Source organism: Triturus cristatus, chromosome 2_1 (genome assembly GCF_964204655.1).
Source record: "Triturus cristatus chromosome 2_1, aTriCri1.1, whole genome shotgun sequence".
Lineage (NCBI taxonomy): Eukaryota > Metazoa > Chordata > Amphibia > Caudata > Salamandridae > Triturus > Triturus cristatus.
Window position 1 is genome coordinate 232,032,553 of NC_140581.1, and position 15,823 is coordinate 232,048,375.

At 47.6% G+C, this 15,823-nt stretch overlaps 1 protein-coding gene across 5 annotated transcripts in view; it reads left to right on the forward strand.

Annotated features, from left to right (window-relative positions):
- Positions 1–15,823, forward strand: part of SEC11C (SEC11 homolog C, signal peptidase complex subunit) — a 148,373-nt gene that overhangs the window by 9,668 nt on the left and 122,882 nt on the right. For all 5 annotated transcript variants that reach the window (XM_085630486.1, XM_085630462.1, XM_085630494.1 and 2 more), the window contains exon 2: positions 14,220–14,273. In XM_085630486.1, coding sequence (XP_085486612.1) covers positions 14,232–14,273 — 42 coding nt within the window. In that variant the 5' untranslated portion in view covers positions 14,220–14,231. The remainder of the gene's footprint in view (positions 1–14,219; positions 14,274–15,823) is intronic.

Consider the following 15,823-nt stretch of genomic DNA (forward strand, 5'->3'; position numbering starts at 1 on the left):
CCACTTTGAGAAACACTTTGTTGCCAGCAGAAAAGTAGTGCAGTGCTGTGGTCGCAAGGCTGTTTTTTTGTTTTCATTCAGGCACATATACTTTTTTGTCAAACAACTAACATGACAGCTAGGTACGAAGGATAGCACTTGCAAAACCGTCCCTTATTAACTTGGTGCGCAGTCAGCCTTTTTTTTGTTGTTTTTCAACATACTTTTTTGTTTAGAATCAAAGCATCAAAACTAACAGTACCAGATGCAGTTGAACAGGAAATGATCGTATGATGATATGTTACAACTGGATAAGTCAGGTTGTGATGTCTAAAGCAGTTACATACACGAATGACGAAATGCACACCATGATTATCCAGTTTTTTTGAAAACTTTCAAAAAAACTCGATAATCATGGTGTGCATTTCGTCATTCGTGTATGTAATTTTATGGCAGGACCGGAGGCTTCGGATTATGCCTTCTTTCTCCGCTTTATTTTTACAGCAGCGATATAAAACATCAACAAAAACCAAATTTCCCATGATCACTTGGGGAAATAAAGAGTCTGTCAACAGGAGTCCTTCTTCTCTGTCCGCACTCCAGCCAGCCCTGATAGTCCTTCCATGGTGTTTCCTCATCCTCTTTCTTCGCTGCTCAGCAGCAAGTTTAGTCGATATTTTCTTCATCTCCTGGGTTTGGGGAGTGTTTGTGTGATTTCTGCTTGGCGCTTGACTGTTTCTGGCAGCGCGGGTGATTTTCTGTTTTTCACAGATTCCCTGGTAATCGCGGGACGCTGCGGGTGTGCCTGACGCGATTTTGACCTGGTAGTTGGTGCGGCGTGGTCCTCCAGCCGCCAGGGAGCGGACTTTCCTCTTGGTGGGTAGCGCGAGTTTGAAGCGCGAAAATCGGGGTCTTCTGACTGGGACTGTTCGCTTGAGGTTACCTGTCCCCTGCCACCTGGTTTTACGCCCTTGAGGGTCTGTATTTCTCCCTGTTTTTCACCTGAACGCCCTTTGGGGTCGGTATTGTGTTTTCCCTGAACACCCTGTGGGGTCGTAATATTGCACTGTGTGTTGTGGTGCTGAGGGACACTGTCCCGGTGGCTTGCCCTGAGATAAATAAGGGCTGGTGTGTCCCTAGGGCTCTGCCCGTCCATTGTGCGCCTTTGGGCCACCCACATTCGCCTGGGCTCCCTCCCAGCTCCAAAGTTGTGCCTAGCCAGGGCTATATATATCTATTCTGTGCTATGGCACTCACGCTGACTGGCGCTTCCTGGATCCTGTGGAGCCTCCTGTAACTCAGCATGCAGGGGGAACATGACCAATACCAGGAGGAGGATCCGCTAAACTACCTCCCCTGGCATGATGATTTCTACCAGGCAGTGGATGATTCTATTTACAGGGCTGTAGATCAGGCCATGGGGCCCTTAGAACAACGTTTATCAGCGCGCTTGGAGGATGCCTACGCAAAATTGGCAGCCCTTATACCGACTACCCCTGCCCCAACCCATGTACCTACCTTCCCACCCCCCCCCCCCCACCTCCCCCCTTAGCAACAAGCCTTGCATTGAAGGGGTTGATGCAGAGGCCTTTGCACGTTTGGAGAGCGTGTTTGGGGCTCAGGCGCCTTCTCATCCCAACCCGCCAGCCCCTACAGGGGGGCCCTCTCCGTCTCCCCGGCCAGTAACTCCGGACCCCTTTGATGACAGACACTCCCCAGATTCGGATGAGGAAGCATGCTCCTCTAGGTCCTGGGCCCCGGCCCCTGCCCCAACAGGGCCATCAGACATGCTGGATGTTGATGATATCGTCCACCAGAGGTCCTCAGACTGGGTTCCCAGGGATAAGGTGGCCCAATATGTGGTGGCTCGTCTACCCGCAGCCGCCTTCGAGCGGAGTGTCCCCGCCCCAGTCTGGAAGGGAAGGTCGCTCTCACACCCGAGATAGACCCAAAAATGGCGACATTTCTAGCTAAATTTGTTAGGGACCCGAAAAAGAGTATAGACCGCTCCTGGCGCGCCTGTCAGGACAAGCTGTTCGATGCAGTAGGGCCTGTCACGAAGATGTTGGACATGGCTGAGGAGGCCAAGGTGTCAGGGTACGTGATATCCCCGGAGGTTCTCTCCAATTGGGCGCAGATAAAGGTGGATCCCAAGTTTGGGGACCTCGCCTCTTCGGAGGCTGGAGCAGTGGCCCAGGGGGGGTTGTTCGGTGAACCCTTCGTTAAGGAGTTGGGAAGTTTGTTGCAACTTTCACCTCCCTTGACAGGGCGCAAGCCAACATCCGAAAGGTGTTCACCCCTCGGGTTTTCGACAGGGCCGGACATAGCGGGAGCCGCTCATTCGGTCGCTTCAACAGCTCCGACCGGGGGTGATGCTCTGGCTGTGGTCAAGTCCAGGACAACGCCCGGTTTAATGGTTTAATAACTTCTACCCAACAAGAAGCCAGAAGTTCCATGGTCGTGGCCACCAGAGAGGGCAGCAGCAAGGTGCTGGAAGTGGTGTGTGCTGCCTTCAGCGAGCTTGCAGGTGGGGGGGTGCTTTGCGCAGTTCTTCCCAGCTTGGGCTTCCCTCACCAGCGATGCGTGGGTTCTGTAGACTGTCCAGGGCTTCCATCTGGAGTTTCATGCCCGTCCTTGTCAGTTTCATCGCCCCCGTCCCATTTCATTTTTGCAGCGCGACACAGAGTTGGTGCGCAAGGAGGTTTGCGCCCTCCTCTAAAAAGGGGCGATTTGTTGTTCAGCAGAGCATCCAAGAGGTTTTGTCAGAAATCTCTTCTTGGTCGACAGTGGCAGGCGGCCGGTTATCAATTTGAAGGAGTTCAACGAGTGGCTGGTGTACCGCCACTTCAAGATGGAGGGCATTCACCTCCTCCGGGACGTCTTGAGACCGAGCGATTGGATGGTCAGGCTAGACCTAAAGGATGTGTACCTGACTGTGCCTATATTTCCCCCTCATCGCCGTTTTTTGTAGTTCAGGTGGGATGGTCAGGTTTACGAATTCGCCACACTCCCTTTCGGGCTATCTTCTGCTCCATGGTGTTTCACGAAGGTCCTTCGGCCGGTGGTGGAGTTCCTCAGGGCGAGGGGAGCGAGATTGATTGTCTACTTTGACGACATGTTGTTTTTGGACCGGAGGTTGTCCGCCCAGTTGCAAACCACAGTCCACTTCCTTCAAGGTCTGGGTTTCGTTATCAACGAAGAGAAGTCCCTGCTGGTCCCCGTCCAATGTGCAACATTTTTGGGTTTCAACATCAATTCGGTAACGTCCACTCTGAGTCTACCCGCCATAAAAATGGCGAAGATCAGACACGAGTTACATCAGACTTTGGCGAAGAGTCAGATCTCTGTTCGCAAGTTGGCACGCCTGGTGGCGCTGCTCACTTCCTCAATTCAGGCTATTTTTCCCAGACCCTTGCATTACCGTGCCATGCAGCGCCTGAAGGCCTATCCCCTCAGACAGGGGCTGACGTATTCTCAACTGATTCCCCTATCGGATGAAGTACGGGACGAAATGAGGTGATGGCTCACGCACATGGAGGCCTGGAACGGCTGTGCGATTTTCGGGTCCGCCCCAGATATTATCGAGTCCATGCCAGTCGCTCAGGGTGGGGTGCTCGCTGCGGGGAGTTTTCCACAGGTGGCACCTGGTCCACTCGAGCAGTCGTTACACATCAACTGCTTGGAGTTACTGGCGGGCTCCTTCGCGGTACAGTACTGGACAAAGTGCAGTCGTGTGTCCTACTCAGGATGGACAACGTTTCGGCGATCCGGTACATCAACCACCTAGGTGGGACCAGATCCAAGATGTTGGCGAACCTAGCCAGGGATTTCTGGCACTTTTGCCTCGACAACCAGATTTCGGTAATGGCAGAGTACTTGCCGGGACGGGAGAAAGAGGTAGCCGAATGGCACTCCCGTCATGTTTTGGATGCCAGTGTGTGGAAACTGGACCCCCAAATCTTTACCCGCCTGTTGGGGGGGTATGGAGTCCGTTCTCGTGGACCTGTTTGCGTCAAGACTAGATCATCAGTTACCGAAATTTTTCAGTTGGCGGCCGGATCCTCTGGCGGAGGCAACGGATGCCTTCCTCCAGGATTGGCAGGGGGAGCAGGGCTATGCCTTTCCCCCATTCTCTATGATCACAGGAGTATCTGCGCTCGTACGTCGCCAACAGGCGGAGATGGTGTTGATCACCCCGCTGTGGAGGTCTCGAGTTTGGTTTCCAGTTCTACCAGAACTTTCCTGGGATTTTCCAATCCAACTCCCCCACTCTCCTCACATTCTCCTCAATCCAGATCTCGTTCCTCATCGTCTAGTCCAGGACGGAACATTGAGACTGCTGGCCTGGAGGATCTCCCGCATCGTTGGACGCTCCCAGGCCTTTCGGGAAAGGCTGAGGACTTGCTCTCCAAGGCATGGGCAGATAGCACGACAAAAAGATACCGATAAGCCTGGCACCGATGGCGTAGTTGGTGTTTGCAACGGGGTGTCGATCCCGTGGGGGCGGATGTAGTCCTTAATTTTTCGGCAAGTTTGGCGGAGGACGGGCTGGCCTATCGGTCAATTAACACCTTCCGATCCGCGATCTCGGCAGGACATGTTGTGGTGCAGGGCTCCCCTATCGGCGAGCACCCCTTAGTGTGCCGTCTATTTAGGGGAATACGTCTCTCGCTCCCCCCAGAGCCGTGGTATTCTGTCCTCTGGGACGTGAACAGAGTCCTAAACCTGTTTTTCTCTTGGCAACCCAATAGGTTTCTCTCCCGTAAGGAGGTGACAGCCAAGCTTGCAATGTTTAGTTTTTTGCAGACGGGTCTCAGACGTCTGGGCCTTGGACATTTCTGCCAGTTATTTCCCCTGAGGGAGTATCCTTCACAGTGAGCAGTAGGACGAAATCTAACACAAGGGTCATTTCATACCCAGCTTTTCCTGATTCCCCGAAGCTGTGTGTGGTTCAGTGCCTCCGTGCTTACGAAGAAGTAACTGGTGGGTCTTGCCTTCTGGGTGAAAGACAACTGCTCATTGCACTACGCAAGCCATACAAGGCGGTTTCTTCCCTGACTATCGCCAGATGGGTGCGTTGGGTGATGCAGGAGGCGGGGATAGATACGAGACAGTTTGGTGCTCATTCAGCGAGGGGTGCGATGGCAACTAAAGCTTTTGCCCTAGGGGCACGGTTGGAGGATCTGATGCGTGAGGCCGATTGGTCCTCAGATTCCACCTTTAAGAGGTTCTATTTCAAGCCGGTGCTTGGTGGCAAGGCTAGTTGTCGACGAGCTTTGAACTGGCATCCGAAGCCTCCGGTCCTGCCATAGAATAGAAATAGAATGGAAATCTGCCTAGCCTAGGTGTTAGTAAGTTCCAATTCTATTAAGGACTCCTAGGCGAGGATTATCCCTCCCAATGACTTCAGTGAAGGGGACCCTCCCTGTATTGGTGGAAGTTATCCATTCATGGGGCTTATGTGTATTAGTGAATTGATAACTACTGCTTACAGTTGGTTACCTTGTGCTTTATGGCACTGCTTTCCGGCTCAGCCTCTGACACTTTTGCAGGAAATGATGGTTCCAAACATGCGTGAAAATCAAACGCAAAGTGCATCGCGCGAAGAAAGAGGATGAGGAAACACCGTGGAAGCACTATCCGGGCTGGCTGGCTGGAGTGTGGAGAGAGAAGAAGGACTCCTGTTGACAGACTCTTTATTTTCCCAAGTGTTCATGGGAAATGTGGTTTTTGTTGGTTTTATATCGCTGCTGTAAAAATAAAGCAGAGAAAGAAGGCATAATCCTCGCATCCGAGTCCTTAATAGAATTGGAAATTACCAGCACCTAGGCTAGGCAAATTTCCATTTTTTCAGTTTGCCTGCCAGACATGTTACACCCATCATGGAACATTTAAGACTCGGGATAACCGCATGTGAGACATAAGGACATCTGGTTTTAAAATCAGCAATTTTTAAAGGGACACGGACGCTTGTGAACTATCCTTGTATTAACGCAACAGAAATGTACATTTATTGATGTTTTTATAACATTATGCTATGTCATTAAGTAACGTGCCGAGGGTTAAATTTAACTTGCCGTATACATCTAAGGGAGGGCGGGGTATTAGATTTGTCAACTTTCAAGCATCAGCAGCACGATTTAGCATATGAATAGCAATGCATTAGTAAAGAGTGGGGAGGCATTCTGGGATGTGTAGTCTCGTAATACGTAGGGAATGAAATGATTGGAAGAAGCGAGCGCCAAGGGTCCACCAAACCAAAGGCGTCTAGAAATTCTGAGAGCCAGAGATTCATGCCACTTTGATCCCTGGGGGCTGTCAGTCTATAGTGGCATCTATCGTGGCATTAAAGCCGCCCCCCAGTATCAGTTCACCTTGTGGGAGTGCGAGGAGGGAATTTATCCAGGGCAGGGAAGGCCACCTGATGTAGAGCCGGAGGGATATATACTGACACCAGATTATATGGACGCCCATCCCACTGGCATGCCGCAATTTGGCCCTGCTCGTCAGTCTATGACCCAGTAATAACAATCGGGAAGCGTTTATTGATCAGGACGCCCACCCCGCGAGACCCAGAGGTAAATTCAGAGAGCACTACCATTTTAACCCCCCACCTATCCAGGGCCCTGCAGGCGGAGCCCACCAGGTGCGATTCTTTGATTAGGGCCACTGCCACTGCCGGTGCCCTGCGTTTAAGATATTGTAGGACCAGTCCTCTTTTTATCCTATCCCCAAGGCCGTTTACATTCCATGATATAACAGAGAGAGGGGCGCTCTCCTTATCAGGGGTCAGCGATTGTGCGGCCAATGGGTCAGCCCGAGCAGTCATTTGTGCCATGTAATACCTTGTCAACTGGAGAATCTGCAGTGCAATATCAACATCAAGTATAAAGTTTGCATATGCCTAGTAATCACGTAATGTCCCTGAAACATTGAGAAAACCATAACCTGGACCCGGCCCCCCTCCCTGCCTCCCTGCACAGCGGGTCTAAAACTACCCGCCACCCAAACATTGCAGAGTGCTTTTGACCCATAACTTGTACTTGCATAAGGGGAGGAGAGTAGTCTCACGAGCATCTCGCATCATCCCCATATAGAAAGCATTGTATATTGGTTACCAGTCCAATTTAGAAGTCTTTGTCCCACCTCAGCGAGAGCGCCAATCAGCGCGAAGCCCGCTACAGTCCCAATCACAGCCAGTGATCCGCTTCAGTCGAGCCGGCCGGCAACCGGGCCCCCCATCAACCCCGTGTGGTGGTTTCTTTCACCAGCAGATGGAGAATCACAGAATCCGGTCTTACCCTCACTGTCGCCTGTGTGGTATCCTCTGTTGATCTCGAGTCCCTGGAGTCCGGATGCACACCCTCCAGCAAACTATGTTGTTGCTTCTTGCCTAATCTTTCAGGCCCGGTCACCGGGCGCCAGCCCTCTAGCCAGTCGTGGGCCTCTTCGGCGTCTCAAAGAACCAACGTTTCCCCTCGGCCTCGACCCTCAACCTTGCCGGGAAGAGCATAGAGTACTTCAACTCACAGGTTCTCATTTCTTTCTTAACCTCCAGAAAGCTACGACGTTGTTTAGTCACTGCTGCCCTATAGTCTGGAAAGAAGGTAACAGTGTAGTTCTCAATACGGATTGGAGGAGCAATTCGTGCAGTCTGCAGGATCGTGTCGTGTTCACGGAAGTTGATGATGCGGGCGAGTATGGGCCGGTGAGTATGGGCCGGTGGGGCGCCGGGTCGCGGTCTTCCTCCCGGCACTCGGTGGGCCCTTTCAACCAAAAAGAAGTTAGACACGCCGCGTGGTTGGTGCTGGTTCTTTATGAGGTCTTCAACAAATAAGTCCAGCGCAGGGCCTCCCGCACTTTCGGGCACACCAATAATGCGGACGTTGTTGCGTCTCGAGCGGCCATCCTGGTCGTCTAGTTTGGCCACCATTAGTTTATCTGCTTCCAGCTGCTTGACCTGGCGCTCCAGCGCGATTGTATTCGTGGAGAGAGTCGCCGTTGTAGTTTCAACCTCCGTCATCCTCGTGGCCATTTTCTGGAAGTCAGCATGGATTAGCGAGATGTCTGTTGAGATCGATCCCACAGTCGTTTGGAGCTTGGTCATGATGTCTTGCAATATGATCTCCGGAGGCTTCTCTGCTGGAAGGGTACCCCATCGCTCTGTGTGCGATCCCGATTGGTCTGACGGATCCTTGCTGTATGCATATTTGTCCAATTTCAGTTGCTGTCCAGTTCGCCGGCCCCCCATCCTAATCAGTCCTCTGTATATCGCTATAGACCGCCCGGGCAGGTGCCAGTATTTGTCGCTGCCTTCCGCGGGACCAAACAGCCACGCGCGGCCTTTCGGGTTTCTTGACTTCCTCACCCCGCAGCCAGAGCCTGTGAACGTGACTGGGGGGGGGGGGTCACCTGGCCTGTTGATATAGCTGCGTACAGGAGTCCTCCCGGCAGTACTGCGGTGCGTCAATGTTGTAGTCGGAGCAAGCACTTCAGTGTAGTTATCCTCAAGGCGAGCACCCTCGGTCCGCACGCAGCGCCCTTCTCAACGCCTTGGGTCTCTGCGTCGCTTATTTCAGGCTGCAGTCTAAGGTGCAGGAGAGATGTGCACTAATGTGAAACCACTCATTTACTTTCAAAGCGCTGCTGGCAGAGTGGTTTGGGGAGTGCGGCTGTATCAAGGTACTGATATCCAGGGCAGCGCTTGGGACTACAGGCACAGCACACTGTAGGTGACACCGCAGGGAGCACTACATCAGGAATCCCCGGCCCCAGCGAGCACACACCCAGTCCACCGGGTCTTAACAGGCTGATTCGCCCGGGGGCTCCGAGAGTTCACCGCAGCAGTCCTGGTGCGATCTTTGTCAAATTAAGGAGAGTGCCTCCATGCTCGGCAACAACTCCAACAGCCGCAGTATGTCTCCTCTGCGGGCAGGCACTCCGTAGGCAATGACAATCTCGCTGGGGCTTTGTAGCTCTGCGCTGCCAGCGCGGCTCGTCCCGGCGCCGCCGCAGCACAGACCCCCACTGGGTCTCAGCTCCCGCTGTGATGCACAGCACACACGGAGGCGCCGCTTCGCAGTAGTGCTCACGGTTATTTTAGGATTGGGTCCGCTCTTCACCGCAGATGGTCTTGAGCGCTGCCCGTCAGCTGTTTTTCTCAGCGCTGCCATCAGCACCTCGCAGTCACCGGGCAACGCGATGCCCCGGCTTCACATCAATCTCCAGGCTGCGTCTCTGGCACACGAGGTAGAATGATAAATCTGCAACTCTCGGGTCTTGGGAGTAGCTCAGCCGGTCCCGCTATGATTCCGACGTCTCACTCGTGGTCGCTAGGGCATTTAGCACTGTCGGATCAGTGGACGAATCGATGGGGAAGTTGCTTCAGACACGGAGCCTCTCTAGGACACAGGCATTTGCTTTGGCTGCTAGCCACGCCTCCCTGAAGGATATCATTTTAAGTATGGCAGAGCCACTGACTTTAACAGGCCACAATAACAAAATATAAAATGTGAGCCTATTGGCTTTATGAAGGGGTCACCATATATACATATATAAAGCACACTTTTTTTCTTTGTCATGTCACCATTTCTTTCATTCACACAGTGCAATGTTTAATAAAAGTGATTGTCTTAAAAAATGTTTAATAAAGTTTGATTGAAAAAAATGTTCAACCTCTCTTAGGGAGTGATTATGACTTTGGCTGCCATTCCTCCACCCCACTCCCAAACGGTCAAGGCTCACTGCCGGCCAGCCGCCAAATTACTTGTTTTCTTGTTGTCTGTCGAAAAAGGCACCACATTGAGAACGCAAAGCAGGTTCCTGCACAGCATGAACTGTTGAGTCAATGCCGTGCAGGAACTGAGCATGCATACATACAGGGGACACACCATGTGCCCCCTGCATGCATCCCCATGGCCTGAGGCACCAGGGGGCCCTATAAAGGACCCCTTAGTTCCCTCACCGCCATCCTTTTCATGGCAGGCTTACCGCCATGAAAAGGCTGGCAGTGAGGAAACTCGTAATATGCTTGACAGTGCTGCAATGGCACCACCAGTATATTACTGCCTCACACTGCCTGGGAACAGCGGTTCCCCGGTGATTCAGTGGGCCTGTTGTGGTCTGACCGCCAAACTCTTAATAGGGGAGTCGGACCGCGGGCTTGATGGTAGCTGCTGCGCCACTGCAGGTTTGGCAGTCCTTTCAACCGTCAAACTCATAATCACCCCCAGTTTTCAGACTACAAACTGCAGACATAGAACAAACCACAAGAGGGCTCTGCACTCCAGCTGAAGAGCATAGAGCTCCAGCTATGAGTGCTTTAAAAAATATGGTTGGGGTCAAGGATTTAATGACCCAGCAGACTTATTTTTATTATTTTGTAACACTGCTGAGAGGTTGCTACACTTCCTGCAGGCCCCACATCATAAAAAAAACAGTTTGCCAGTACCCTTCTCTCTTCTAGGGGTGCCACAATGCTCCCAAAAAAATTAACAAAAAGCGCTTGCAGGGCATTATGGGGCAGTCCTTAGCAGAGCAGTGAATAATCATGCCGCTTATTTATTAGTCCATTTTTTTTTTATTATGTTTTTTAGGTGGACAGTACCCACACAGGGTACCTGCACCTTTTTTTTTTTTTTGGGAGGGGGAACTGTGGGGTGGGGGGGGGGGGGATCTAAGGGGCCGCATGGCCTCGGTAGCCTCCTACGCATACTCCTCCCCTTTTCAAAATTATCGGCCCAGGGAATGGGGTGCCTGGGGCGTCCCGGGTAGGGTGGGCTGTGCACCCCTCCACTTTTTCAAATTACCAGTCTCGTGGAATACGCTCCCTGGTGCCTATTCAGGGCTTGGCGTGCGGGCTGCATGTACCCCTCCCCTTATTTATTAATATGCACCACCCCTTGGATTTTTGTAGCTTGAGAGGCCACATTTCTTTAAGGAAAAATATTGTTCATTTTATTGCAGATTTGTATATCCACCGTGAATTTGCTGTAAAATAAAAATAAATGATTTGGGTCCTGGGATCTCTCTGGAATTCCCCCACACTAGCCCTTGGGAGCAGAGTATGACTACCCAGCCCTCTTATATGTTTTTTTAAACTTTTTTTACAAGACCAAGGACTGAGTCGGCTGCCACCACATCGTTGTTGATGTGGTGGCAGCCAATCAGATCTCTTCTCGTAATCTGCCGGCACTGAAGATCCACTATGACCTGAAATATTTATACATTTTGAAGCTTAATTTCTCAGAAACTACTAAATAAATTTACAAGAAATCACAAAAAGCACACTTTCTGAACCGGGATCTAGCTTTCTGCCAAATGTGGTGTAAAACCGTTTAGCCATTTGGGCTGTAGCAGTCTAAATTTCAGAAAACGAAATGGGGAAATTGCGTTTTGGACCCTTCCTTTTTCTCCGCCCTCCCTTGATGGATCACCCCAAATCTTTCCAGGGAGGAGCTGAGGTGAAAGACTTTTTTGGGGAAGTTTTGTGAAGATTTGTCAAATGGCGCCAAAGCTATAAGTAAACCAAAAAATGTTTTTCCCTGTGGAAACGTGGTCCTAACGATAACTACCCAGTGACAGTCTCCCCTGTAGATATAGAGACCACACACATATATACACCGACCCCTTTGAAGTAAAAGAGGCTTCGGAGAGAGTGAGTGAGTGAATTAATTTTAATGTTGCTCTGGGCAAAGAAAACAAAATAACAAATGCATTTGTATTTGCTCTGGTCGTGGTCACGGGTATTCAAAGTCAGTTTTCTGTGTTCTTTAGTATATTTAGAACCACCATGGGATCACACATATCCTTATGCAAAAAGTCTTTCTGGCAACTGTAATCCTCTTTTTATTATTTCAGTTTTTTACTGTTCTTCATGAAGTGTGTTCAGTGCTTAAAAAAGTATACATTCATGCAGTAGTCCATATTAACAGTTGTCGAATTGATAATTGTCCACTATAATCTAAATCAAACCTGACGACAAAATATTTTTGCATTTCATTTTTAAATATGATTTCAGGTAGGCATTGGTTCACGGCAGCCCTTTTCTCTTTCATCCCGCTGCCATAACTTTTTATTTGTTTAATAATCACATAATACTATCATAGCGCTCTCATTTGTTTATAATCCTATTCATCATTAAAGGCCTCTGGTAGGTGAGTCTTTCTTTTATTTCTCTGTTTATGGATTTTCTACATAATCCACTACAGTTTAGCTACCAGGTCTTTTATGAATATGTTTATCCATGGTCAAATAATAATTCTACCCTTTGATAGGTGAATGTATCATCAATATAATTTCTTTGATTTTATATACCTAATCACTGTTTTGTGTTGCAACGGTTCAAACCATTTCATGTTCTTTTCATTTGTATCTCATTACACATAATACTTTTGTTTTCAATCTTCCATATTTTATCCATATTAAAGTAGCTGCACAAAGAGCTCTTCATTCTGATTTTAATCATTTAGAGGTCATTGTTCCAGTATATAAGATGCATCCTGATACCAGTTTTCTCAAAACTGTTCATCTATTTATTTTCTCTACTGTAGCAATTCCACTACATCCTATCACATACATGTTTTCCTTGAATTGACATGCTACCAGATAGTTTCAATTTATTTCTGATACCTCTGTGGGGGTCATAGAATTCTTTTCTTCATTACACAAGTTGACTTCTCACATAAGTCAAATTTCTTGGTCATACCCAAATGTACACGACAAATGTATTATTGTATGTTATTTTCTTATTTATAGTTATTTTCCATCCGTTTCTTAACTCGGATCCATTTGATGTGTCTCCGATTTGACATTTGAAAATTATTTTCAATTACTCCACTGCCCGATGACATTGATTTCTTTAAAGCAGCTGTGTACCGGTTTGTCTTTAATACTTTTGGCTTTCCTGAAACTCACTGTTGATGTATTATCTAGAATTTTATGTAATGTTGGAACACTTTTTAAACTCTTCCAATTCCTTTTTAGGATTCTCATGATTTTTCCAAGTTTCTTTTAGAAAGGCGCTATCAATCTCACCTTGTCTATCCAATGTTGTATCATTTTGTAATTCGTAATCACTAAAAATTCATGTTTTCGTTCTGCTTCTCGTTTTGCTCCACTTACTACTGTATTGCAGTGCATCCTGTTTACATGAACCGTTTTTTTGTCTGTATGTTCCATGTCACCTATTCTTTGTTTGCAGGTCGAAACACCCTGGTTGTTTTGTTTTTGCGGGCCAGCATTAAAATACATTAGCTCACTCTCTTATGAGCGCTTGTCAAGCCTCTTTTTACCTGAAACCAAGGGGTTGGTGTCCACCCTCCTCATCCATTGGTCTGTTGATGTGCCATTCTGTAGTATCTTCATGTAAAGTTAATACTGTTCTCCTGTATCTTCTAACTAGCTGCTCAGCCAGTGTGAGAGTTCCATGTGGAATGTTGACGTGACTGGAAGGTTGGTGTGGTGTGAGACAGTTGAGAGGATGGGCTGAGCAGCTAGCAGGCTGCTCCTGGTGGGGCTATTCTATGGACTTTACTAACTTAATAAATATACTAAAGATCTATCCTGGCTACGTCTGCTGTGTCACATCAACCTATGGAACTAGGTCACTTCACATTCCCATGTGTTTGCCACCTGCTACAGCACACGGTAGTGAGCCAGCCCACTTTATTCCATGGCTTACTTCCCTGTGAGTGACTGCATACTGTTATTTCACAAGAAGCATATCGACTCTCAAATGAGTAACCTTTTGTGTTTGGGACTACTGTGGAAGTATTTGCTTTTGCTCCCAAAACTTGTGTTACTTTTAGCCACTTTTTTTAAATATTGGGGAGTGCTGACAGCACCCACTACAATAATGTTTTATAACAAACATGACAAAATAAAACCAGCATTGGCAAAGCTTATCAGCGTGCACCAGACCTATTGGCTTTGCTAGTGCTTGTTTTCTAAAGCTTTTGATGTCATTAGATGATTTCTAATTAGCAGTAATGCCGTTTAGAATTGTTTTTTAAAAAATATTTAATAAACATTGCTAGCCTTTTTGATAGCCCAATGTTAACCATTCCCATACCTGTGATCAAACATGGTGTTTGTTGCATCTGTGAAAACGTGTATTTGTGAGCTCTGTATTCATCAGTTACTCTACTTTTGGTAGTTATATTGCGTTGGTACACATGCTGTATTTATTTTGAGTGATTAATATGCATGTTTGAGCTTAACTTTTCTTTCTTCAATTTCAGGGCGGCTTTAAAATGGATTTGTTTGGGGATTTGCGGAGTATGAACAAACGGCAGGTATGCATCTATTTTGTTTTAATCGTGCCTAATACGCCACAAAATAATAGTACTGTATCGCAATGAATAAAGATATCAACACTGTGAAGTGATTGTTGTTATTAAAGTGTATTGGAGTAGCCATCGGGGTAAAGCATTATTTGGCTTAATGGACTGTTCCGGGCCCAAAATATCCATAAGTCACCATAGAATATTTGCCCTGTTAATGCTCCCGAATTTAAAATTCAGCGCTCATCCTTCATTTATAAGACAGCTATTTTTAGGGACAAAATGCTCGGCTATGTTTGGGGATACGATAGCCCTTGCGGTCTTTTTTTCAAATGTATTATTGTTTCAGATCAAAAGAAACATTTGTGAATTTGTAGGAGCGCATCTTTTTCACAATAGTGGTGTTGGAGGATCGAGACCCGGCTGTGGCAGCTACATAAAAAGCACAAGTTGCAGAATTTGAAAACCTACATGTGTTGATATGGAACAATTAAATAGGCGTTAGAAATATATCTTATTGAGTTGCCAGTAAAAGTTGGACTTTTAAAACATAAACAAGAGTTGAAAATCATGGGAAATCACAAACACTGACTTTATTTCTTAGTAATGGGTATGAGATTTTTTATTTTTATACCATTTACTATCTTTTTATTTGACTCTGAGCGGACCTTCTGGTAGGCAGGAATGCAAAAGGGATTTCACATTCTACATGTTAGTGGAGGAATAGCTTAGCCATTAATTCTCATTTTAAAGGGAAGGTTTATGTTTTGTTTTAGGTTTTGAGTGGAAAATTCTATTTATTTTCTTGCACATGCTGAAACAGAGTAACAGAGGCCTGAAACAGCAGGCTTGGCCAATGATACCATAAAAACAAGCATTGGCAAATCCATAGTGCTCACCTTCGGGAAAACGTTGGTTTTGCCAGTGCCTTTTAGCAATACAGTGCGGCATAGCAAAAAAGAAAAAAAAGGGAATAAATAAAGGTGTAATGACACAGCCACATTATTTTGTAGGCGCATGCATGATCTATTATGCATGTACCTACAAAATGACACGGGTGCCATTTTTTTCATTCACCGATCAAAGATGAAGTGGTAAAAAAAAAAAAAAGTAGCAACGCAACAATGCTTTTAATACAGTTGGGCGGGAATCGCATTTTTTTTTTTTTTTACATTAAACAACATGCGTGGGAGTAGCAACGAGAGGTAGGCGAGGGCAGCGGCGGGTGCAGGCGGGGAAAAAGTACGAGTGAGAAAGCAACATAAGTGAAACGTGAGTGCAACACTGAGCATGTCGGGGAGAAGCACACTTGTAAGAGAAGGAGAAGTACATGAGGGAGACAGCTGGAACAGATACTCTCATGGAGTGCTCAACCAAAAATAATAGTCGTTCCTAAAATGTAAGCAGTAGAACAACCCAAGCAATGAGGCCAAGTTCAAGGGAATTATACGAACACAAAATGAGAGCTACAATAAACGCAAGCAAGGTATGGCTTTTTTTTTTTTTTTTAGTTTTCAAAAACCTTTATTGACAAATGGTACACAGACAGGTCAGAGCGCCAT